General features: G+C 41.5%; 1 protein-coding gene across 1 annotated transcript in view; it reads right to left on the reverse strand.

Moving 5' to 3' along the window:
- Positions 1-27,432, reverse strand: part of fstl5 (follistatin-like 5) — a 208,602-nt gene that overhangs the window by 154,301 nt on the left and 26,869 nt on the right. The window contains exons 2-3 of the mRNA XM_061047595.1: positions 21,134-21,275; positions 7,558-7,588 (exon numbers count right to left, since the gene is read on the reverse strand). Coding sequence (XP_060903578.1) covers positions 7,558-7,588; positions 21,134-21,275 — 173 coding nt within the window. The remainder of the gene's footprint in view (positions 1-7,557; positions 7,589-21,133; positions 21,276-27,432) is intronic.

Genomic DNA, 27,432 nt, shown 5'->3' on the forward strand with positions numbered 1-27,432 from the left:
TTCAACACTTTATCAAAAAAAGTATTCTTATTCAGTGTTCACACTTTGAAGGTCTGAGAGGAACAAATCTGAACTTTCCATGCAAGTGCGAAAAACACAGTTGACATGAGTTTGAGTTTAAAATTGGGAACATTTGGCAACAAAGTATATTTGGACTTGTCACTGATGTCAAACAATCAGGAGTACATGATATTATTAACTGTTTTGTTCATGCTAATTGTAAGAAATGCATTTGCAAAAAAGCCAAACAGCTGAGTCAAAATGTCCAATGTGAACAGATTCTGTATCAAAACCGCTTCACATTCATGGAAAACATTAAAACTGGGATTCCTCGTTCACCAGTGACTATTGCAACTCCCAAATGAGCAACTTTTCTAATTCCTTTGTGTAACTTTTTTGTATATAACTGCAGTGTCTCAGGAAGATCACCAAGAAGGGTTAAAGGAGCAGTATGTAACTCTGACACCTAGTGTTTAAAATGGGTACTGCAGTATAAAAACTCAAAACATAGTAGAGAGCTGTCTCTCCCCCCCCCTCCTCTCTAGAGTCCATGCTCACGCAGGTTGCCATGTGGTGGACACTGAAGCTTCAGTGTTTATCCAGCTCTGCATGGGTCTGTAAACCTTTCTGTGTTCAAACCTCTCTCCATTTTTCAAAAAGCATCTCCAATATTGATCCTAGTTTGAGCACGTTTCTTTTTAGGTCGGGTACAATCACTTCTATCTGAACCACTTCTCTTGCCCGCTTCCATCGCTGCAACACCTGTTGGTTTGACCTGATGACTGGTCTCATAACTGGCAAACAGAGGGGCGTCCAAAACGGCCGTGTGGGGGAGTCGCCTTAAAAGCGCCTACCTTCTCTGGTCCAAACAAATCCAGAGCATTCAGGACCAGAATCTAAAGTTAGAAGGAGGACATACTGGCTGCTGCATTGTCGTCAGAGAAGCCAGCACTTCAACACAGCATGTTTCCTTAATGTCTGATCATATAGTAAGCTCACTTTATCATTTCAGTCAGTAGATATCTTACAAATGTATCCTTTAACAAAGTCTCTCTAGTGTCTGTTTTCAGTTACACTAAGAAGAACAAGCATCTGAAGAACAAGATGAAACTTAATACAAAGCAATTGAAAATGGATCAACAAGCGGCCACAAGCTATAAAAGAGATCCAATGTTTTAAAACCTGTGTGTCATTTTAATGCGAGACAAATATTACTCTTATATCCTTTAGTTTGCTGTGAAACTATTATTTAATAATCATCACTGCTGCACCTCCTTTGTACAAGTCATAAAAATTAAGTCTAAACCAACCAGAGTTTTGTCTCCTTAACATGGAGTTAGCTCTCCTCAAATCACCAGCGTCAGGAGTCTTGTCACACTCAGAGGATAATAAGCTTAAAAGGGGGGGTATTGGAAAACGCTGGGTCAACAACAAAATGCAATACGATATTCTGCCTTTTTTACTTTACCAGCAATATTGCTTATCAGACAACTTGTGACTTATTTAAGGATGTGGACACAAAATAAGGATTTGAGCTTCGAGTTAATACCGAGCATGAAGACCTGCAGAGCAAACACAGGCTAATGCTCTTTAAAGTGCCGTGTGACCGTGAAAGGTATATAGCCGGCTTTCTCCCCCGAGGAGGCGACTTGAGCTGTCCCGTACAGTATTTAGGCCAGACACAACTGTCCTCTTACGGCTTAGTGGGTCAAGGAGCATAAGCGGCCTGTAAAGCTAGCCAGAACGTCCTGTGGGAATTCCAAAAAGAAAATCCAAAAGACTTTTTTTTTTTTTTTTTTTAAATTCGGCTACTCATCTTAGCCCGTCAGCGGAGCTCATAAGCAGATGGTGCAGTGACTTCCCACAGCCTCTCTTTTTTAAAAATGACTTCTCTCCCCGTGCACAGAAAAAGACCGCACACTCCATGAAACTACAGTAACTTCATTAAGACTTACTGTATGAAAGGTAGAGCAAATTCAATTGTGGCAAAACTGTGAAAGGTTAGGTGGAACGACGGGGAGTCTTCTAATAATTCTGTCTGAGGAAAGTGTAGAGCAGCACTCAGCGCTCCTCCGTACAGCTGTGACGACTTATTAAAAGTGTAACGCGGGCCCAGGGGGTGGTGTGTAATTTTAGAATTAATATACAATTTAGAGCTTGGTGTTTGCAGCCGCTGAATTATTCAAATGTACTTCTGCTGTGGGCTGGGACTTGGTGAGGGGTGAGGCAGCTGCCATGCATACAAATGAACATATTATGTCAGTATATGAAAGAATGGGAGACGACATAGATTAGGGGAACATAAACACTGGCGCCCAGGCAGCAAAACAAGATGTTTGCTCTCGTGCAGAGTTCAAACCTCAAAGGCTGAACTGCACTAATGGGAATTGTCTAGGATGTTCGATTGTTATATAAGACTGATATTGCTCTTTCTCTGTGGGGAAATCTTCCTTCAGCATCTGGGTTTACATGCATGAAGTGATCACTTCACCTGCTTACCCAATGAACCTGAAGTTTATGAGGACTTTGATTAAACCGCTGGATTTCCCCAACATTAAACAGAATCTGTCCAGTCAGACAGTTCCTGTTTCAAAATGTATTTAGATTAAGTGACATTAAACCTGTGGGCGAGCCCATTGAACTTAACTGTTAGGACGGTAATGTCGAGCTGGGTATCGATATGCTGGGACCTGCACAAAGTCAGGGTGCCAAAAAGAAACGCGGCATTTGACTCCAAAAGTATAACCTGGCAGCAAACGTTTTGCAGTAAGCTCCAAAAGCGAATCAGAGCCAGGCAGAGGAGGGCTAATGTTAACAAGGAGGCTAACACTACCGATCCAACATGTGTTTAAAGACATCTGGAGGGCCCGTTCACTTGGCCTCTCAGAACAAATGCATCCGGCATTGTATTGGTGAAAGCTAACAGGTGAGAGGATGGGAACATCGTCTGGTGTTTGGACTCGATTCTGTTCACTTAAAAAAGTTGACAATTCTTGTCTAAAACAAAAAAGGTAAAGAAACAAATCTGACTTTTAACTTGAAGCTCTAAAGAGACGGCTGCTGCAGTCGCCTTTAAGCGATTAAAAGCAGAAAGAACATTTGTGGAACAGAACTAAAGTTTTTCTTTATCTTAAAATATTTATTGCTCTCATTGTTAAGTTATAGAATATATAAATCATATTCCTGATAACAAAAAATAACACCAGTATGATGGGCTAATGTTAGCATGCACTGAATTAGTATTATCCAACCACCTGTAATGTGATGACCATAAATATACTAATTTATTGAAGTGATTGAGCTGTTTGAAGTTAGCTGACAAACCTGATCTACATCTCTGCTAAGACGATTACAGAGAGCGTCTAGAGGTAAATGCCATGACCCGTTTCTAGAGTGTCATCATCGTCCACTGCAACAAGATTACAAACAGTAAGGTCTGGACAAGCCAGTTATCGCTGTGGAAACTTTTCTGACACCTCCTGCTTAAAACCCAAAAAGTGAAAAGCATCGTGAGGCCGCGCTTTCACAGTCTGTATTCTCGGTCTGTATAATGAAAATCAAGATCATGTGAGCTTTTGCAATTCTGCTCCACAGGAGGTTTCTGTCCTCCCTGAGCTCGCCTTAGGACACCTGCCTTAATGTTTGACAGGTATATCTCCCTACCTGCTATGTAAAGTGACCATCAGTATAAACAAATCCATTCATACACCGCCAATGAAGCAGCGGGAGCAACTTGGGGTTAAGTGTCTTGCCAAAGGACACATCGGACATGTGGCTGCAGGAGCTGGGGATCGAACCCCCGACCTTCCATTTGAGGGACGACCAACTGAGTCACACCCACACAGTACATAAAAACAGTTATCCATGCTGTTAAGAATAATCTACTGTAACAAACTGTACATTTCTGAATATGTACTCTTGTTAAGTCTAATTTCCAGAGAATATTAGGTGTAATAACCCCAAAACGTATGTAATCTTGATTAAAGAAGCCTCTTTAACCTGGAACTTCTTTATTTTCAAATAATCGGGGATTACTTTAAAGACGAGTCCCGCTCTCTGTGATGTTTCTGAGTTTTCCGAGTCATATCTTCACTTTGTTTACATCGCCGGGACGGCCGGCTGACTCCTCCCCTCGTGTATAAAAGTTGTTTAATTGAGGGACTAGAGAAAAGAAGAATAACATACTGTACTCACTGCTTAACTGTGTTTCTAGATCACGCTCATTTCAGGTAAATTTACATGCAGTGTGAAGATACGAGCATAATAAAGATCGCTAGCATTAGCATGCTAACACAACAATGCAGCGCGAGTTGTTTTGGTTTCATGGTGGTGCTCAAGGGCGACATCTGCTGGATCAAAAAATTGCATATAAAGCCTTTAAACTGAGAATAGGTCGAAACATTTACCCACCACACCAGCACAACACATCCGTCATAACAGTGCTGCCTCCGCTGACATGTTTTACACGTAATGAGGAAGGTGAGATTATCTAAAAAAAGTAGCAGTAGGTGTTTCATATGGCTAAATATGTCTATTTATACTGTAAAATCACATTTCAGCAACAGCCCAAGGTCTCGCTGCTGCCAGCATAACAAGCTGTGTAAGTGTGGCACACTGCTTCCTTCTGGGACTCCAATTACAGAGCTTCCTGATAAACGGCTGGCATTTTTTCTGTCTTTGTCTCTTCTGAGCTGACATTCAGCGAGAGTTTATGGGGGCGCTGCATTCCCCCGGATCTATAATTATTTCTTTTTTTTTTTTGTTGTTGTCTCATCCACACTGAACTGTAGGAATGTAATACCCTTCCATCCGTTATCTTAAATGCTCATCCTGCTCAGGGTTGCAGCTCGCATTAGGTAAAAGATTGAGCCGGGTTGTCCCCCTGGACAGGTCGTCAGTTTATCACAGGCTGCAGAATATTAAAGTCGTAAGACAAGTGAACACATCTGAGTTTGTATGAATACAGAACAAGACCTTGGGGGGGAATTCAACACTCCAAAGCAAAACAGACCATTAAGTGGTTTTGATTTGTAGGTACCAAAGTATGTTCGAAGGCTCAGAAAATGTAAATACCCAAGTAGAAGCCCCGAACTATAATGAATGTATTCTGCAGGATTTTTCAAACTCAGGCAAGTATTTCACTTAAAGAAATATTTTGCACTTTGTTCAGCTGCTCTTTCTTTTCTCTTCATAGATTCAAAATGTCAATGATACGCAGCTTTGTAAGACTGAAGTTTGATGCTAAATTGACCTCAGTTGCCAGATAGCAAGGAGCCCCCAATCGTACGGGTTGATGCTTGAATTATTGATGATCTTTTTTTTTTTTTACAGTCTGCTTGCCTTCTGGTTATCAGGGCTGGAAATGAGTTTGCTGAAAACTAGCCAAAGTAAGATCGCCCCTCTCGGCTTACAGAACATGGTGCATTAAAGTGAATCACAGCAGACAGCTGGGGCCGCCCTTTATGGTAATGCACCCTCTACAATTACTGATTCGACCTTCCCTGGTGGAGAAAAATGGGGAGACGTCCATTTAGCAGCCCTTTCAAACACTTAGTGGCAGACATGTTGGGCGGCGGGACCACCTTTTGCCCGACATTGACTCTTGTTTAGAGGAGACGCAGGAGACGTTAGATAGGTGACAGGTTGACAGATAAGCATGCATCCGTCAAACAGCAAGAGGACCGCAGTGCATTAATGCATTAATACATCCACAGCAGCTTGTGCCACACCAGGAGATGGAGCGGGTTGGAGATAATGATGCCAACTACACCTGCTACTAATGGTTACCTTCATTTCAGGTCCATCTATCTTTTAATCCCTTTTTAATGGGATGCATTGTGTATTAAATGATAACAGTGAAAATGCTCATCACAGAGTCCTCGTTCAAGGGGACACGCTGAATTGTTTGTGCAAGAAACGGGTCATTAACTGCGTAAAACAGATGATTCTTTAGAGTTCTACACGGATAAGGAGAGTAGACATTTAATGTTATTCTGAACTCAAACCATATCAAAATTCAGACATTCTTTTTGAGCAAAAATTCTAAATATCTTCAGTTACATCTTCCAAAAGTTAGGTAGGCAGATGGCCTAGCAGTAGCAGTCTCCATATCTGCCTCCAACACTGCACAGTACATCCACAGTAGTTTAATCAGTCCTCTGATCATAGAAGTATCCCATATGTTATTGGTTATTTCAATTGTTGTATATCTCCTAAAGGGGAGTTTGTGTTCTTACAGACAATATCTGACACAAGTCCAAATTTGACTTACCACAAAGTTTATAATGTAGATCATTGTCATGCACAAAGGGTTAATTTATTGTGTTCCTAAACAAAAATACATAAAGTATATCAGATGTTCTGTGGTTGCTATAACTTCACAGCACAAAATGTTTCTTTCCAGAGCTGAGAATTGAACTATAGTCTCTTTTGGATTGAAGGTAAATGTAACATCCGACAACTTCAAACTCAATCTTCCACTTAGCTCGCGGAGAGGAAATTTAAGTCTTTCACTTTTCATGATGTGTTCAAAGCTCATGAGTAACTTCAGGCATTTTGTTCATTTCCACCAGACTTCATAAAAACCAGGACTGCAAGAAAGAAAAAAAAAGATATGAAATCACAGCAGAACAAAAGGGATGCTGAAGGGCTTATTCATTCACAAAGACGCTTTCAAAGTATTAAACTTTCTCTGAAATCTATATTTCAAACTGCACACTGATATACAGGATAGTGAGCAAAAAAAACCTCTATTACGATCAGTAGAAACATAATTCTCACAACCAGCTCGTAATAACTGACACACATCAGGCTGAGGCAAGAGGAGGCAGACGATGTACAGTATATCCTTTGTGAGATTGATTGTAAAAACAACTACAGAGGTCCGATCTCCTCCCCACTTCCTCTGTTTGACTTCTCACAAGTCCCCCGTGGATCACTATACATGCAGTCCATGCATCATTTAGGGATTTCTTTAGTAGGGTATTGATGTTGAGGTGAAAGATGGCTTGAACCAAAACAATTTTTTTTTCTGTTTCAAGATTGGTCATGACTCATACATTTTAAAACACAACGCATCACTGTGGAGCGAAACAATGTGCATCTCCGCACCGTTCTGCGCCTGTTGAGACTACACAGTGAGAAAATGCTGCTTCTTCTAGCCACAGTCCAAAAAGCAGCACCCCGTCTATCTGAAAAACCAAAAGAGGAGAGAGCACCACAGCCGATGTTGTTGCACCAGAATGCGGTCGGTGATTATCCGGTGAGATCTTCACAACGAGCCAAATAAACAGGTTGAAAGCGGAGGCGATGGAGTGCTGTGCTCCTAATGGCTTTTCTGCTGCAAATATTTTTTCTTTTTCTTAAAAGCTGCTCTCTGCATCTGGTGTTCTGTATGAAAAATACATTGAACACATGAATCCTTTACAAAGTTCCAACAGCAGATGTGCTTTAGCCACGCTGCGGCCTCCATCAGACAACACTCCTATACATCTGACCTGGATGCATTTCAAGAAGGGAGGAGGATAAAGAGCAAAGGAATGAAAAATGGACACTCACCCTTTATCCTCAAGCTCTCAGGGATCCCATCCTGTTGAGAAAAAAAGAAGAAAGAAATGACTGTTATGATAAACCAGCAGCTCACAGCATCAACAACATGACAGGAAGTTCTTTTCTGCTCATCTAAAATAATATCTTGAATTTATTCAGCGCTTTTCAAAGGACCCAAGGACACTTTACATCAGGAAACACAACTGCACAATTAAACGCCTCTGAGAGTTTAATCCTTGACGATGATATTCTACGGACCAATCGACTCATCGTGCGTCTTTCTTTTTGAATGACTCTGCAGGGTTACGATCGTGTCATTTCATTCAGACCACTACAAGAACTTCCACAACATAATGCAGTGCTGCCTGTTGGAATGATGCATTGATAACTTCGACCTTAGTGTCATTTTGTTGAGTAATTGTGTTCTTCAGTTGAATGCATAGTGATAAACCTTTCAACATGTTACCATGGTCACATCCCATATAACTTGATTTTGAGCTTTAAAGAAACTTTTATTCCTTTTCATGGTTTTTAGATTTATTTTTGGGCTTTTCGGCTACATTTAAGAGGATAGTGGATAGAGTAGGAAATTGAATGAAGGAGCCACAGGAGGGACTCAAATCCGGGCGGCCAGCTTGGAGGACGATAGCCTCTGTACAGTACATGGGGCGGGACCTAACCACTGGGCTATCTGTACCAATTTTTTGTTTTAATCAGGGTTGTTGCCTTATGTTCTCACTACTATTTGATCATTCAATGATCACTGAACTACACTTCAGTTTTTAAACATATTCATCTTTTCCATTATTGTGAAACTGTCAGGACAACAGTGGTGGTTCTAGACCACTTTTACTGAGGGGGCCAAACTGGGGCCAGTTGTTTTGTCAGAGAGGACATTAAACCCAGGAGAAAAATAGACAAAGATGATCGCTTTAAAAAAAATATATATTATGCCAAATAATAGCACACATCATAAAATACCACAACATAAAATACAATGATCTATATTTGTTTCTGTAACAGTATTTAATACTAGATTGTGAGGTGGGTTCTTCCTTTTGGAGGGGTGGCCACAGGGGGGACCAAGCTCAGTGTTACAGGGGCACTGGCCCCTGTTGGCCCCTGCCTAGTACCGCCCATGCAGGACAACAACAATTCGGCAACACCAACTATTGACAAGCTTACCCTATAGCACACCACTGCATCAATGTTTTAATTTATTTTCTTGAAGACTACATCCTTCCTCTTCAACACTTCCATGTGTGATCATCCAATGTACAAATTCAATGTAAGAAAAGATTTAGGGGTGTAATATTCCTCTCTGTTTTAGAGAGTGAATATATGCAGCTTCTTTGATCGCCATTCCAAATATCACCTCTCCAGTTTGGAACATTTTGGCTTTAAAAAGAAAAGAAAAAGGGAAAGCCATCAAATATGCACAGTCTGGGGCGAGAGAGAGGCCCCCTGTGAAGGAGGGAAAAAGCTTTAAAAGTGAGGGCTCATCTTGCTACCTATTATCCAGCTGTCAATGTGCAGCTGCCCCACGCAGCACCCAGTGGTGGTTGCAGCCTCATAGGGCCATAGTTTGCAGACAATGAGGAGTGGCTGAAGCGAACACATTAAATACCCGTACGCTTTCACCACAAATAAAACCGCATGGTTGCACTAACCTTAATGATCACAGGGGAAGAAGAAGCAGTACACCATTACAGCTCTATATATTTGCATTTTTAACTGTCTTGCTTTTTAACATTTTTCTTCCCTCATTCACAGCAAACCAACATCTAACTGAGCTGTGTTTTACAAAAACATACTGGAGTTGCCAAAAGAAAAAAAAAAAGGTGCAGACATACAATGAAGAACAAATAACCATGACCCCCCCTGAGTAGGTAGATTCTGCATTTAGAGCATGCACGGTGTAGAAAATGCTGTTATCAAGACTACTATTCCAAGTAGCTACTGCTCTCCACAAACCATGAATACGAAAAGAAAGAAGCATTAATATTTGATCTCGCTACCGTGAAAATCTGCATTGCTCATCCTTCTTTTGTGTTGAAAAATCCATCCTCTTGTTTCTAGCAGCTCCAGCACTGTGCTGTTATGAAGAGGATGCATTATGCAACAGGTCCACAGTCAATAAAGAACACTGGTCCCTGTTTGCCTGCTGAAAATAGAAGATTACCCAATTCCTGGTTTGCACACAAGATCTGCATACTTCCTGTTTTTTCTTTATAAAATATGCTCAGCTGATTCAAACATTTAACAGAGTACGCGGTTCCTTCTGGTATCACAGGAGTTCACTGATTTAGAAATACGTTTCGCTTCAAGAATTATTCAGCTCCCTTAGCTCCTACATTATACAATCTGTGCCATGTTTCCTCATTATGTCATCCATGTACTTTCATTACGGCTGAACTGAGCCTTTACACTCGCATTAATAATTGCTGTTGCTAATGAGACCCTTCTCAGAGCAACGAACACCCACATGAGCACTTACAAACTTTTAACAAGTCCTGAACTGACCGGGGGAGAAATTCTGAAGCTCCTTTTAAATACAATTATTGGTGCTTATGTACTGCAGCTGAAAGGAAAAACAAAAACACTGAAATGTCTATTGGATGGAACTAGTAATACACATGGAGATACAACTGCCTTTAAAGATGTTTTGGAATGACAATTTTTACTGTTTGGGTAATATCGTTTGGCTGACTGATTTGTTCTAACATCACTTTAAAACTTTTTTGCTAAATGACCCTTTCAGTGCAAACAACATAGGACTGTATTTATGCAAGCCATAAGCCATTTTCACACACGTGATCCTGAACATTATCTAGAAGCCTTCAGGCAGGCTGACCATGAAATCTCTCTGACTTGCTTGTTCATACATGCACCGCAGTGCAAAACAGGAAGCCATGCTACCACCGTCTGTCAAGGATTGAGAACGAACTGGACCCAAGTGCAGATACTTAACAAAATCTATTTATTTTAGCAAAAAGGCTAGATGCAATATGCAAAACAAAAACTTACAAGAACAAAATCCAAAAAGGGAAAACAAGGAAACACTAGAAACTCTGACATTGACGGACAACTACTCTGCACTTACAACACCATCAAACAACAATGAACTGACACTGAGGGGAAGGAACACAGAGACTAAATAGACTTGGGGTAATCAGATACAGGTGAGACTAATGACACAGGTGAAGACAATGAGGGCAATCAACACTGGAGGGAAACACACAGAGACAGGACAAGAAACACTGAGGACAACTGTGACATAAATACATGAAACACTGAAGACACTGTTAAAGTCAAGAATGAAACATCAAGACACACTAGAACATAGAGGGACACAAGGATATGAAATGACAAAATAACACAGGAAACACTGAAGACTAAACTAGGAAACACACAAGGGAAAAACCAGCAACACCAGGGAAGAATGAGACCTAAAAGATAAATACATCTAAACTGTGAAAAACAAAACTAAACAGACCAACTCATGACACCATCGGACGGGAGAGAGAGTCTCAGGAGGCAGCACACGATGAAAAGAGAGCAACAAGGGAGTGGTCGACAAAGCAACAGACAATTGTGATGGCAATTTCCAACTTTGTATCCAATTATAGTATGTATCTCTCTCTCTCTCGCTCACTCTCTCTCTCTCTCTCTCTCTGAACACAAGCAAGTGAATAGCATCTTGTAAGAAGAGTTTAGAACAGTATTTTGTTGGAGAATATAAATATAGAGTTAAATGACCATGTTACCCAGAGTAATGCATGCAGCATCCTTCACATGCATGTGGATGTTAACCTGCAAAGACGACCGAAGAATGGTGGTGCTAGCACTGCTAACGTTAGCCACAAGACCCGCACCTCCAGATTCCTAAACAGTTTCTACCCAAGCACCGATAAGGAACCGACCTCTGTCAAAATCTAGAACTGTGGTCGATATGGGGCAAGAGCAATAAGCATGACCAAGTGCAATTGAACTGACCTTTATTACTTTTTTACAGTTTCTGTGTAAGTATTTCTCATTTTTTACCTCTTATAACTCCGTCGTTTATTTTAACCTCCTACTGAGAGATGATGCACTGAAATGTTGTTTCACATCAGTGCAATGACAATAAAGATTCTATTTTGACTGCTATCTGAGTATTATCTGAACATTAGATTAGTCGGTTAGACCGAATTTTAATTTCCATTTAACTAGAAAATTAGTGTCGGCACATCCTCAGTATCCATCATTTTTATTTATTTTTTTAAGTCTTCAATGTTCAATTTGTTTTTGTACTTGAGCATGTTTTCATGACATACGAAGTAGCTCAAAATGGTTATCATAAGAGTATCTCAATACCCTTTGAATTCTTATTCATTTGAATTACTTTGTTTGAACTTCATTTCTTGAAACCTGGAGGAAAACTCAGTTAAACGTCATGATCTGGTAAATAAAAAAAAAACTATTTTGTGTGTTGTTTTAAGAAAACATTGCTGACTAGTGGACCCAGCGGGCCCACACACCTGTGGCTCTCTGACATCTTGGCACCCCCTCCACCCACTGGAGAAGGTGACATTTAGAATCGCACTTCAGGTAGGGAAGATATCAAATGGGGCTTATTTGCATATTGCAGTCAGTGTTCACACTTCATTTGTTTGAAGAGAGTGATTTCCCCGGGGGCCGCTGGCAGACCTGTCTCTGCTGCTCCGAGACTCCGGGGACAGAGAAGCACCCAGCTGTACAACCTGTGGTTCATCTGGCCCTGTCACAGCTAGCTGGCTGACCGCCCACATCTCCCTCTCTCTCTCTCTCTCTCAGGCTTTATCTCTCAGACTCCCCCCTTAACTCACCCACCCAGAGCACCCTCCTCCTCCTCCTTCTTATCTCCTTCTCCTGCTTCAGATCTGACATCTCTCACTCCTCCACACCATCAACTTCCAAGTGCACTTCAACTCGTAGCACAAAAGTGCAAATTGCAACATACAAGGGTGACAAGCGAGAAGAATATACAGTCCTATGCTCCATCAGCAAGGATGGGTTTATCTTTTAGACCCAGTTCAGACAGAATTGCAAGTTAAAAAACAACAACAGAGACTCATCCTTTACTTTAAAGTGAAGGCTGCTTTGAAAAGAAAAACAACAACAGGGATCCTGGGAAAAATGCTGAACCTGGCTCAACTTTTACTGCAGCCAAATCCACTTTTTTACTTCTTTTTCTGTTTTAGAATAAAGTGACATAATATGATGATATAACAGGCAGCCAATAGGAAGTGAGACAATGCAGAGACAGTTACAGTTACATATAGGGATGATGTAAGACAAGTTATGAAGAAGAGATATCACTTTGTTTGGAAAAATGTAGAAAAAATAGAAGAGACAAAATGTAATCACTCAAGTGTCCTTAATTGTCAATACACTCCTTTAAATTCCAGTTGTATACACCCCTCCTCTTTTTATTGTATTTATCTTATCTATTCTGTTCCGTCCATCCATCCATTGTCTTCTGCATATCAGAATTTGGGGTCGTGGTGGCAGCAAGCGCAGCAAGTCAACCCAGACGTCCCTCTCCCTAGCATCGTTTTCCAGTTCCTCCTGGGTGATTCTGAGACGTTCCCAGACCATACGGGATTTATAATCCCTCCTGCAAACTCATGGTCTACCACGGGGTCTCCTCCCAGTTGGGCATACCCGGAAAACCAGATGCCCCCAAACCATCTCAACTGGCTCCTTTCGAGTACAAAGGAGAAGCGGGTCTACCCCTGAATGTCTGAGCTCCTCACCTTATCTCTAAGGCTGAGCCCCGCCCCCCTCTGGAGGAAACTCCATATTCTGTTTTCATTTTTTGTACTAAAACTACTACTTGTCTTGTGTTGCTGCAATGCTGAATTCCCCCACTAGGGATCAATAAAATATGATCTTATCTAAATTAAGTAGGGTACAGTATGAGTGGTATCTTATTGTGTGCATTGTCTTATGCTACAGGCAGGGATCCACCTCATGTGATCGGGTGAGGAGTGAGAGGATTGTTAAGAGTGTGGGTGTGTGTGTGTGTGTGTGTGTGTGTGTGTGTGGGGGGGGGGGGGGGGGGTTGTAAGGAGGAAAAGACAATTACATAAATCATTGAACAATGATTAATTAGATTGTAACTTTGAAGTGGTAATCATGACGGTAATTTGCCATAGCCAAATCCAACTGATCCAGTCACAAGCAGCGGTGGAAAACCAATAACAGGAAAATACACATGCCTGGTTGATTACTTCATAATGTCAATACGGCACTAGCGAACTCACAATCATTATTATTTCTTACCAACCCCGTGGACGTTCCCTATAGTGATTCACTCTGTGCAGACTGACACTAGGAAGGGGCAGCAGCAGAATGAGTTTGGTTGTACTGCTTTTCTACTGGAGTTTTCTGCCTTTGTGCAAAGCAGTGCTGTTAGATTCCTTATTCCTCTTCTTAAAAGCTCTGGTTTTATAATTTGAAATGACGAGTGAGCGTACCGAACACGGTGGCAGCTGGCTGGAGGGGACCTCACAGGAGGGCTCATAGTTTTCTGCTAAGAGTGAGTTTCCTGCCAGATTGTTAATTACAAACTCTGTTGGCTGCGATGTCAAAGATTTTCAGTAACAAAACATCTAAATATTACAATATAAAAGAACATAGGATAGCAAACTCTACTTTTTTTCTTGAGCGCATGTCTCCAGTTTTGTAGTTCTTTTTTTTTTTTTAAAGGCAAATGTTACAGATTCAGAGTGGACAAAAAGCAAGCAATGTCATGCAATATGCCTCAACAGTTGCAAACTGACTTGCCCCAAGCTTCTCTGCAGTATTGGGGCCTCTGATTGGTCATCATCAAACAGAGCTTGTAGGTCAAAACACTGCATCGAGACTTTTAAGAGCCTGCAGAAAATGTGTAGACATCTCCATATATTTTTGTCCTGCACCAATCTGTGCTTGTTGACATGTCGGGACACTCCACACCGACACAAGCGCTGGTTACTGGTGTTAAAAAAAATACAACAAAGATATGCATGCAGCAGAAAAGTCTGCAAAACACGGGTATAGCCATTAGCGCAGACATTGACGTCTTGTTATTGTTTTAGCAGATTGGCTCCATACTGCGTCTGCCTCTTAGGCCCCTGTGGAGATTGTACACAAGCTGGTTACCTCGGCCTCGGGCTGCCTGCCATTTGAAAGTAGACAGCTCATCAACATGAGTGACAAGGGTTGGGGCTTAGACTGACCAGCCGAGGAAGAGGCTGGAAATAATAGCGGCAGAAAGTAACATAGAAGCCAAACCTGTAGCTTTAACTATGCGTCATGCTGTTTCTGAGAACTTTTAACATTCATCCTGGTTATTTCTCCCATTCCCCGTCTCTGTATCTCAATCTCATTTGCCCATCCCCCCCCATCCTACTCTTTCTCTCTGCTTATCCCCTGTTAATCTAGATTTGCCATGTGGCCGAGCCAGTGCGGGGATGGATGGGGCTTTGCACACAGTCGTCCCAGCCTCCATTTTGTTTGTCCTGACATAACAGCTTGATGTCAGAGAGACAAACTCTCAGCAATTGCTTTTTGTCCCCCTCGTGTCGAGCGAGCCCAGCCAAGAGTCTACAAATTTCACAAATTGCACATCGAGTCTCCCTCCATCATTTTAACGGTTAAAAGCTTGAGGGATACGACACTGTATAAAATAAAAAGCCCCCATGTAATTTAAAACCTGGGAACAGTAACTCTTTCTCTGAGAGTGAGTCCCAAATGTAACAAATGATAAAGGCCTGGATTCTGGTGGAACGGATCTGTGTCCTATTCCTGACCCCATGTGGAGGATTTCACCGTGAATGTCTGGAACAATACCATGGGAATTACGGGTAGAGCATGTGACCAGCTGTTTATTGCAGAGTGGCTCATGATGATTGAAGTCTTTGTGAGGAAAGCTTATGAGGTCATATGCGATCTTGTTACCCTTGTCAAACACTGTCCTTCAAAGTAAAAGGAAAAAGAGACAGCCTTTACACGGCCACCTGGAGGTGTTGTCAGGTTTTTGTTTTTTATATATTTAACTCAATGCATGGAGCAAAGAAATTAATGCATGTTAATTTTTAAATATATGTTGGTATTTACAGTCACAATCTATCAATTAAAGAAGTGCAGGTGCCATGTTTTTCTTCCTGATAATAATTCTGAAGCTTACAGTTTTCTGAGTATTTGTTGATATCAGTTCTCGCTCAGCTCACGTCAAGCTGAACCGATGGAAAAAACACTGAGGGCTGATATTTTTCAAGCTTTCAAGAACTCCATAGTCTCCTCTAAAACTACACTGATGTAGTTACCGTAAGATCTGGAATACAAGTTGCACAGGTTTACAAGATGAAGTTTAAACTGTCTTCCTGTTTGACGATTTTTCCAACAAATTCTACAACATGTAGTTTAGTTTTCAGCTGTTTAACTCTTACACAACAGGATAATCTGTTTTTCAACATGTCGATTTTTCAGTCCTGCCAGGAAGGAAGTTGAGCTCTGAGCCAAAGGTAACATCAATATGTGTGAATCAAAACAGCACACCACACGATCAATTTACCTCACAGTGAGTACCCCTGTTTTCTTTAAATTCAGGATTACGACTTAATGTGTGAGAAAAGCTGTTAAAAAGATGCCTCCACCAGCGTACAAAGATATCCCAGCACGCCTAAGTGGCCGCTTGCATTACACAACAAATGGTGGCACATTTTAAGCCATGTGTTGTGTGCAGTAGGTGATGGTTGTTGCAACACTCGCAGGCATGACGTTGAATGTCTCATTATTATACACTCATATTATTGTCAAAATAGTATTCACCTGTAACCTGCTGATTATTGGAGGAGCTAATACATTAACGTATTGGATTGGTCATTTGGCCCACATCCTCTCTGACACCCTATACTGCACAGTAAGAAATATCAGAGGCCAATGTTAGATTAGATTAGATTGGATGTTTATTGCGTTTTGCACGGATACAGGACAGAACAGGTGTATTTGATTTTCTGTACATTTCTTCCAGAGTTACATAATCCCAGAAGAAGACACTGCACAATGAAATATAAAAATCATATCTTATCCTGCAGATCCTGTAGATCTATTATTGCACCTGAGATAAATGCACACAGGTTAATATAGCACATTGTTATTGCACTGTGAGGTAGTCAGCTGTCCCTTCAGTAGGTGAGGTGTGGGTTGAAGCCAGTGTTTCCAACTCCTCAGTGAGGAAAGCTGTCCTAAAACTTGCTAAATGGCGTCATCGCTTAATTTGCATAATTGGCAGGTTGCATGTAATTGTAACGGACCCTGTAGGAGAGAAAAATAACATGGTGGGAGAGTCAAAAAGTGAGTAAAAAACACCCTATATATGTTTAGAACTCAACAAGACTGACCGCCTAGGAGTACTTTGGGACGGGGGAGGGGCTCACGGCATCACCCGCCGCTGGTTGAGGACAGAAACTGCAGAGCGATACATGCTTTCCCGTCAGAGTCTCCAATAAAACCAGAAAAGGTCGCTAGATTTGTCGCTAGTAGCTTTTGACAAAAAAAGTCGGCAAGAGGATTAGGAAAGTTGCAAGATATAGAGAAAGTCCCCCAAGTTGGCAGCATTACCTTCCCACTTTAATGTCCTCTGCTACAAGAAACACTTACTTCACTGAATGATGAATATGAGAGGACTTTTTATTCAAAATGTGATGCAACTTTTTGCCCAAATTTGCTGTAACAAGTGACTGTAGCTACCTTCTGTCCTTTAAAAAGTAAGTAAAAAAGAGAGAGCTGTCACCTTTCCTGCAACTTGGTATGTCTTTTTCTACAATCTCTGGATATCTCATTTTGAAACAACTGTTCTTTAACGCTGCTCAGTCAGCTGTATTGACAAGTGGATGACCCGAACCTCTCCGCTATCTAGCCGAGGGCGGAGAAAATTCTCAAAGCAACAAAGGCCATTGACACGTTGAGGAAAAAGAGCCTGTGATGTGGCAGTTTTTCCACCAAAGGGCTTTAAATTCGAGAGCCTTTTTTTTTTTTTTGACAGGCGGATAGATGAGCAGAGTTTACCTCTGTCCTCTCACAGGATGGATTGTAATGGTATGCAGATGCTGTAATGACATTCCTCCGCAATGTAATCACAGCTCCTGGCACATTAATTTCATTGAAGTGGAAAAGCACATGCATCATTTTTTGTAGCTCCCTGTCAGGTTCCCGCTGCATGTGGACATACATTACTTTAATTATTAAAGTCATTCTGCTTCCAGAACGGGGTAATAAAAAGAGAGAAAGTCAAAAAGTATTTGGTTTCAACAAGAGATAAAATATCCAGTTTGTTACAAAAGAGGCAATTTATACAACCTTCAGAATGTGTGTAACAGGAAAAAGTGTCAGTTCTTCTTAAAGAAAGTGTGACTGCCTGAGTCCAATGACATTTAAAATAGAAGGGAACATATTTTACTCTCAGTGCTACAATTCTACAATTCATTTAGCAGACGCTTTCATCCAAAGGGACGTTCATCAGAGAGTAAGTACAACACAAGCAAGGATGAAGAGAGGAGGAAACAACTTCAGTAAGAGCAAACAAACAGCTTTAAGTCTGATCAGACACACAGGTGTTGACAGGAAGTGACGAGAGGTGCTGACAGGAAGTGACCAGAGGCAAAGCACGACATCGACAGCTGTTCTAATACTCATCATAACCATCCCAAAATCATCATTATCAAACAAAACCATTATCATGATCATCATCGTCATCAATAATATCATTACTGTCGTACAGTAGGTGTTCATGAAAGAGCTGGGTCTTTAGCTTTTTCTTAAAGGTGCAGAGGGACTCTGCAGATCGAAAACAAACTTCTCCACTTGTGTTCACCAGAACAAGTTATGAATTAGAACGCACCATAATTAAGCACCACTAAGCGCAAGCAGCGGACAAAATTGTCCTTTGCTCGAGCTGCAATTGCCTGTGTCCTGCATTGTTACGTTAGCATGCTAATGTTAGCACACTTTGATTAGCTCATAGCTTCATATTGCATATAAATTAAAAACAGAATGAGCATGATCTAAAGACACTAACTTGACATCCAAATAATCAGTGAGTATGTTCTTCTTCTTCTCTCTAGTTCTTGACTAAAACAGCTTTTATACACAAGGGGAGGAGCCGGCCGTCCCGTCCATGTAAACACGCCTCTGACAACAACACAGCCAGCGGGACTCGAGCTTCTCACTCACTGTGATTTCTGCTCTTGTGTGAGATGTCGCACATTCTTCCTTTATGGTCATAACCCTGGTTCATCCAAAGACCAAAATTTAAGATATTGATATTCGTATTTGTTTGTTTCGGGACCTTTAAATGAATTTAAACACCTAGTTTACCTTTTATCGTTTAAATTATTTATTGTTCAAAAAGCATCCCAGCCCTACAGTCAAAATTCCCCCATCAGATCCCACTGTGTAGATTCCCTTAGATCTGACATACCTTCTGACACTTTTTCTTCCAACACTCTCCTGTATCTGTTGGACTTGTTGAAACAGAAGCACCTTAATCTTTCCTCAGAATCTGACACTGTAAAGGTGTGAACACAAGCTTAGGTAAGATACACCATATCCTTCAGACTTCAGAGCATCTGCTTTCCTGAGACGCTGTGATACTTTATTTCCACTTGCTTCAGCTTAGCTGCAGGTTACGGAGGATCTGGAGCTTGGCTGTAAAAGTATTGACAAAACAATGGTGCAATGCCACACTGCACATAGAGATAAGGTTAATAACAAAACAGGCATCTGTTCCTTTAAGACTGGAATCTAACACATCCAGACAGGGGGAGGGAGCTCAATCGTTTGCCTCTCTCTTCCCCTCGGTATAAAGCATCCCAGCCTGGCAGAAGTGCTATCTCTGCAGTTCACTCAGATCAAATTACAGGATTTTTGGATATTGAACTTTAAATCTCTTAACTTCCTTAGCGCGCGCACACATACACACACACACACACACACACACACACACACAAACACACAATTTCTAAGGTAGCTGTGACTAGAAAGAGGCTTGTTTGGCTGATACCTGCAGAGGGTGCATTTAGAAAGCATCTCTGTGATTAAAATCTTGTTCCAAAGGTCAAAATGTGTTTGACCACTTCTGTCCTTTCAACAGCTTTGCATCGCCCCCTGGCTCCACTCTAAACTCCGATACAGTCCAATGACATCCCCACCATCTGCTCCCTCTGTTTTTTATCTCTTTCTCTTTCTAACTACCTTCACACAGCAACCCTTTAGTACCGGTCGGTGTTTGCCTTTTGTCTTCCTGAAGGTGATTGAAACACATTTTAAAAGGCAATATTCAGCGTGAAGATGAAAGATTTCCTCTTGAGTGCAACTGTTTTTACTGAGCTCAGTAGTCACTGCTAATTTTTTTTTTTTATCTTGGATTGGAAAGAAGTGTTTACCAGCAAACAGAATTTGGGGGAGAAAAAAAAGGGCTTGTGGGAAATGTGTTCTGAAGGACCACATTTTGACTAATGCCTCTTGACAAAACACTTTTGCTTTTCTCAAGTCTTCCGTCTGCCAAAAACAGTCCATTTCTTTCCCAGCCTGGTTCTAATTGATCTATCTCTGCTGCTGCTGGTGTTTTTGGAAACAAATCATAGTTTACTACTCGTTAAGAGGAGGGGGGGGGGAAAGTACTGCATTCCTTGAAATGCAGCGACAGAGATTTAAAAAATATATATATTATTGAATTTATTACCATATTATGCTTTTTCTGGTTTTATTTGCTCTTTAGTGTGTGTTCCAAGTGTCCTGTGCATGTTTAGGCACATCTATGTGCAAAAATTCAGAGTCCGCGGGAACGCAGCTTCTCCTACCTCCTCCTGTTAGCTGCAGCATTAGCTGCATGTAACGCTCGGTTCTAGCCCCCCTCAATAAAAATGTGTCAGTGTGACGTCATTGTCATTGTGAGATCACTGATCTAAGTCCATTGGCTCGTTGTGGCAAGCCCAGCAGCTCATGTTGAAATTTCCGAGAAGCGTGCTGAGCAACTGACCATTAACGACAGAGCGGATCGGCAGACCAATCAGAGCAGACTTGGCCCACGTGGGGTCTAACAGTGTGGGCTCAACAGAGTGTAGCTGACTGACTCAGAGCGGAGAGGGAGCAAGGAGGAGCAGTACATGAAAACAGACACTTTTTTCAGACTTTAGCTATTGTGAACGTACAAAAGTAGGAACATAGATTAAATATACGAACCCCAAAAAGGACATAATATGGACTCTTTAAACGATCAGATAATACGGCATGCAATCGTCTTAAATTCATTCAAAGCTCGTCTTCATCGTTGCTCAGATGTGGATGCACTATTCTGATTTTGTCTTTTCAAACGACAGTCCCCTGGCACAGAGGGAGGGATAATGATTCATCGAGGGTTTTTTCAGTGGGCAGAAAAACAAAAACAACAACAACAGGAGAGTCATCTGAAGCAGGAGAGAAAGAGCCGCTGTAATTAGTTTCATACTTGGCAAAAAGCACATAAGGCTTTCTTGTTACGGGTTTGGCAAATGAAAAAAGACGGGGGGATCAATACCTTGTGTCGAAATCTCACGACCGGTCGATAGGGCGGCGACCTGAATCCCTCCTTGTTGGGCGTCCCGTCGGTGCCGAGCACAGCGAGCCCCAGCAGTAAAGTTGCCGCCGACCACCATCTGGCTGTCTTCATTGGTCTTCTCCTGTCAAAAAAAAACACCAAAACAAAGAATGGTGAGTTCTCTACTCTCCAAACACACCGGAGGTTCAATACCAGGCCAGGGCCAAGACAATACATCAAGTCCAGCGTAATTAGTGCAGACAATGAGATCCGCAAAACTGTCGCTGGATTAAAGTAAAGCTATCAATACGTACCCCACACTCAGATGGGAGATTACATCTCCTTTAGAATCAATTAGGGGGGAAATAGACGTCATGAGAAAAATCAAGATAAAGGCGAGAGAGCGACGATATATTAAGGCAATTAAAGTGAGGTGCTCTGGATTAATTAGTGCCTGAGTCGAGCAACTGTGATGGAGGGGCGAGATTACATCTTTTAACAGTTTTCCTCACACACACCCTCACCAGAGATGCAGACCAAATATATTTATCCAACAGTAGCGGGGGAATGTTCATCTTTTCATCCCCCTAAATATAACTGCATTTTTCAATAATTCTTCGCACTGCATGAAAACGAGTTTGACCTCTGGATGACGGGAATGAAACGAAAAAAAAAAACATGCTCCGAGTAAATGTTTGTTTCTCGGAAAAAACAGCAAATCTAGGAAGTAAAAAAGGCAGGAAATACACAGAGAAGAGGATCTGTGGTAGGATTAACACACAAACAAATACACAAGCACACAAGCACACAGTCTTTATGTTCGAATCTGCAATGCGTTGCTTCCTGCTTATTTTTATCCCTTGTCTTTATCTGCATTTATGCCCTTGGTTCTTTGTGCGGATCGTAGTCCCCTTTGTTAGAACCGCAGCGTTTTTTTTACGCAGCCTCACTTGTTGATTTTTCACAGGAAAACACTGAGCTGTTCTTTCTACAAGACGTCTGAAGCCACCGGTGTCTGCTCATCATCCTTCAGCGCAGGGAGATGACTGACAGCAGGATGGTGACCCTGCTTCCTGATTCTTTTTTTCGAGTGACACCGAGTCAGAAAACAGTGGCGCTGCAGTGGAACCTCTAGTGGGGCAACGTGCTTTTCCACTGGAGGTCGGGGAGGTCACGCCCGGCAGAGCGGGGATGTCACTTTGATGTGGCGGACAAAGACGGAGCATTAAAGTTTATTTTCTGTGACTTTTGATGTCTCCCTGAGCTTCCTGACATCTGAAGATTTCCTGGACATTTTCTGCTATGAAATCTTCTTTTTTCTCTCCTTGAACAGAGACGACGCATCATTCTCGCTCCCATGTCATCAGACACCAAAATGTGGCCATGCCTCTCATTGTCTCACTCTGAAGCACAATGTACCCTTCAGTGCTGGCCTGAGACACACCTGGCTTTCAAATAACTCCAATGCAAACCCATCAGGGACTAAATTTCCTACATCACACAGAGCTGGTTGTTTGGGTTGGTGGGCAGATATGACAGATGGCTTTAAAAAATCACAGGACCTTCACATTGGAGGATCATTTGTGTAGAAAAGGATCTGACAGGGGAGTTGGATTTTTGGGGTGGTGCTGACTTGGCATGAAAGAGTGTAAAACTTTTTGTACAGTATGTGAATAATGCTTATGGATAACTTTTATAAGAATATGAAGAAGATTTACTTTATTAATCCCACGAGGGGAAATTCAAATTTTACACTCTGTTATTGAGACATGCTCCACACACATGCACAAACAGGATCATATGGACATGCACTGATGGAGAGATGTCAGAGTGAGGGGGGCTGCCCACAGCGAGTGCTCCTGAGCTGCTGGGGGTGGGGGGGGCATCTCAGCAGAGCTCAAGAAGAGAACTGGCATTTCCAGACATTGCCCCCGGGGCCCCTCTGGCTCCCAACCCAAGTCCCTGCAGACTGAGCTATATCAACAGCTTGGGTTTGCATATATTGAAAAATTCAAAAAGTACATTTCCAGACTTCTTGTCCGACCTTTGAATTTAAAAATGTATTTTTTCAAACTGTGAGGCAACTTCTATATATACTCTCCTCCCATGCAAATCACATCAACAACCAGATAACCTAGCAACCATCCAGTCCAGGTTCTCTTGTTGAAATGACAGAAAAATAAATGTCAAGTCCCCCCCCGAGACAAACAGGCGGGCTAATTACAGCAGGTATTCAAAAGAAATGACTTTAATGTACACGTTAAAAGGAACACGCTGGCATAATGCAGCAGCTCTGAGTCTTGGTTTTTAGCCTTTTTTCCTTTGGAACAAAGCTCTTAGCCTTTGTAGACGAGAAGTCGTGTTGTGTCAGTCCCTCACTCCTCAATGTCAGTGTGGCAGGGAGGGGGCATTCAAAGTGCCTTAATCATCCAGGGGGCAGAGCGCTTTAATTCCAAAGTACGGGTCTAGAAATTCAAAAGATTTCTGAACATGGCAAAGTAATTGTTAAAGTGCTGGTAATGATCAACAGCCTTACCCGCCGCCCCTGCAGCACATTATGCTCATTTGGGGCTATGGGGCACTAAAAAATCTTACTTATTGCTTCTGTAATGTGATCACATTCATTCTTTATGCATTTTTCCAAGTCTCCAGATCCAGGTAGGACCCCTGCCTGCAGCTGCTGCTGCTCCACTTCTAACACAGTGTTTCAGCCACACGAGGTGGATTAGCATAACCGCTAGCACAATCAATCAACTTCACTGCAGCGTCCCGGTGTTAAATGGGTTATTAATGGACTAACTTTTTCAGGATGCTGTGTCAGAGACGGAGACATGTGCACAGTTTTTTAGAAGTTTCACTGTGTCATGCAGCAAAGTCACTCACATATCTAACTCATTAGAATCAGTCACAGGTCCAAAACATACATGTTCGATTTCATTTTCTAATTACTATTCAATCATCGATAATCTTAGGAGCTTTGAATCTTTTCTGCTGTTCTGTATACTATTGAAAAAGCCTTTACTCCACTCAAGACTACAGATCGAACATTTGTGGCCAGTGGTGAGTTATTTCTCCGTCATTGAGTCTATTTTCCATTTTCATTTTGTGCACCAGAACTGTGAACAGAGCTTTGGCACAGAGACAAACTTCACATAGCAATGAGGAGAGAGTGAAACTGAAGGCAGACACTGGATTAAAGATATACTTCTAGTGTAAATATAAATATTAACCACAGCCACTGAGTCGGTAGTATTGTTGAATTGTATTACACTACTGAGAAGAGCGTCTTGTATTTTGTCAGTCCACTGAATATTACAAACACCTGTAAATATAACAGTACAATTCAACAGCACTTTCATCAGAAATTACCATAATTATTAAAAAATAGTGCAAACAACACTATAACACAAGATCATGAACCTTATAATTCATCACCAAGCCACGTATAAGAATCGTAGCCGATAACCTAAAACGTACAATATGTAGAATTTTATTAGGATGTAAAGTATATTTTCTTTGTTGAGTACTTTCATCGCCTCAAATATTTCCAACAGTTATCAAAGCCGGAGAAATCCTTAATTATGTTGTCGTGACAGACACCATGGCACAGCCACCATGACAGACACGACATGTTTATCGTTGCCATGGAAACGTCAAAGTAACACCCAAGGTTTTGCTCCATCAGACGGTGCACGACCTGCCCCACAGGATCTGTTCCTGGAACGCGAGCGCAGTCATGATCAGCTTGTTCACAACTCACAGGAGAACTACAAGATCACGCGGGAATAAAGAGAAAAAAAACGTGCAAACAACATGTTGCTTTGTCTTTCTGAGGATGGTTTGTAGTTCGTTCGGTGCCTGTTTTAATGGAATTTTGATAAAGTGATAAAAAAAAAAAAGGTTGAGAGTCCGTATATTGTGTTTTACTTTAAAACTGACGTTCTGTGCATTTCCTTGTCCGACTTCCTGTCTGGGTTGTTAAATTCTGTCCAGCTTGACGCGTGCCTGCAGCTTGTAGTAGCGCTGGTGGCACGCTTTGTATGTGGTAATTGGGGGTAAGTCTACATCCAAGTTTTACACAGCCTATGGTGTAAATCCAGCAGAGTAAGGATTTACATTGAAAAATACATAATTTGTTCCAGGGACTGCCATGACAACTTGTTATGACAGCGTTTAGATTACATGGTGCTCTTACTGACATAACCACTCTAGTGAGCATGTTATATATAATTGTGTTTACAAGTCGCTGTCTGTGAGAGGGGGAATGTGTGTAGTTGAGCAAATACTCCAAAGTCTGATTTATTTGCCTTAAAAGCACAAGAGACAGAAACAGCCTGGAAGTTTTCCCTGGACCCCCTCCGGGACTGCCATCATAACTTTGGCTTGAGGTTTTTTTTTTAAATTCCCCCGAGCACGTCTAAGCTTTGGCATTGACTTTCAAATGAAGACTACCCATTTCCCACTATGTACACAATGCATCATGTCTTGACAAGCTCACAGCCGCGCTCCTCCGACCCTCCCCATCCGTCTCATTCAGCAGATTTTTTGCCATTCAGTGCACAGGGTTGGCATAACAATAGAAATGTCCATACAGCCTCTGTACAGATATATGTGCATGCACCACCTGACTGCAACATTCTGGGCATGTTCTGGGTTTGTCTGCATGCACACGCTGTAATTTAATATCGGCTGTTATGCATGTTTGGCAAGTCACAAGTCTGGAAAATAGGAACACATTATTAAACATGCCATACATTTTCCTGACATCATGCATGATTTTACGCCCCAAAAGGCCTCCTGACTATTAACCAGCTAAGACAAATTCTGACTTAAAGCTGATAAGTCTTCAATTTACAGCTTTCTAATTACAGCCCGCCTGTCTCAAATGTAATTAAACTGAGCCCAAGAGAAATCAGGAATTCTGAATATGGCTGATGGGCTGTTGGGAACACTGAGTCGTTTCTCCAGTGGTCAGTACAGTGTGAGCTCATTTTCTAAACAAGACTGAAAACGTACACTTTCAATAATCCAAATAACATATGGCATAAGATGAGATATGTTAGTCTTAAAGCAAAGGGCAATGTAACCTCTACTAGAGTGTGAAAATATTTCAGCAACAACAACCACAGCCGACGCTTCCCTTTAGCATCTGTTTTGCTGTGCAAGCTCACATTTATAACATAGTTTGCCACAACAACTAAAGATTTGAAAAAGAAAACCTGGTCTGAGACTGAGGTTTAATTACCATAATCGTAGTACCCTGAAAGTCTGAAAGACCAACTCTGTAGGTTTCAGAGAAAGCTGCAGGGTAAAATCTCAAACCAGCATGGAAATGGCAATGTCTATTTAGATGCACTGGAACAAAACATGACTATTATCCAGACAATCCAGACATATGAGGTCAAAAAAACATAAAAATTAACCATTCAATTTGACGTATGATTACTTACCGACCCAAGGATGTTTTGCTTTTTATGTGATGAAGTTATCAAGACATATTTGGACAACTGATGCTTCAATAACAAACCAAGAGTTGACACAATGAATATGCATTTACAGTCAAATTTAAAATCTTTCTGTCAACATTTAGAATTTTTAATATAAAAACTCAAAGACATTTGGACATCGGTGGCATCCAGCCATCAGTGATCATTGGCTATTACTTGAGTGACATCTAACCAATCAGATAGTGTTGTGGGCGGGACATTAGGCGAGACAGTAGACGCGGCAGAGCCAAAGTAGCAGACTTTCTAGAAATCCATTTTATCTGCAATCAATAAAATAAAACTCTGATACAGATAATCAGCCAAATGAATGAATATCTGGCTCCAATATTTGAGTAAGTTTCAGCAAACAAAAGAAGACAAGTTTGTCATCAACAGGAAATACAAAAACAAGTTTGTGTTCTGTTCCTCATCTTCTCCAACACTTAGATTTTTCTTGTTAACCCTGAAGAGGTTTTTGAGCCTCCACATTGAGAACCATTTTCCTCTCCTGCCTCCAAAGATGTAGCTACTCAAAGAATCCTGAGAAAGCTGCCATCGAAGACGTTAGAGGTCTTCCTATACTCCTTTTTGTATTCTGCTATTCAAAGTCTAAAAAGCATTCAAAGCTGCCATGTTCTACACCTTTCAACTCCTTTAAGTTCCCAATGAGTTGTTCATAAACACCAGAGTGCTGCATCGGTACTGCACAGCTCCCAAGGGTGAGTGAAGGGGTAAACAGCTATGAATGACAAACAGGGCAGTGCTGAGAGAAACATGCAAGCTCAGTCCACCGACAAAGGCCAAAACAACCAC

This window comes from Labrus mixtus, chromosome 10 (assembly GCF_963584025.1).
Source record: "Labrus mixtus chromosome 10, fLabMix1.1, whole genome shotgun sequence".
NCBI classification, from domain to species: Eukaryota; Metazoa; Chordata; class Actinopteri; order Labriformes; family Labridae; genus Labrus; species Labrus mixtus.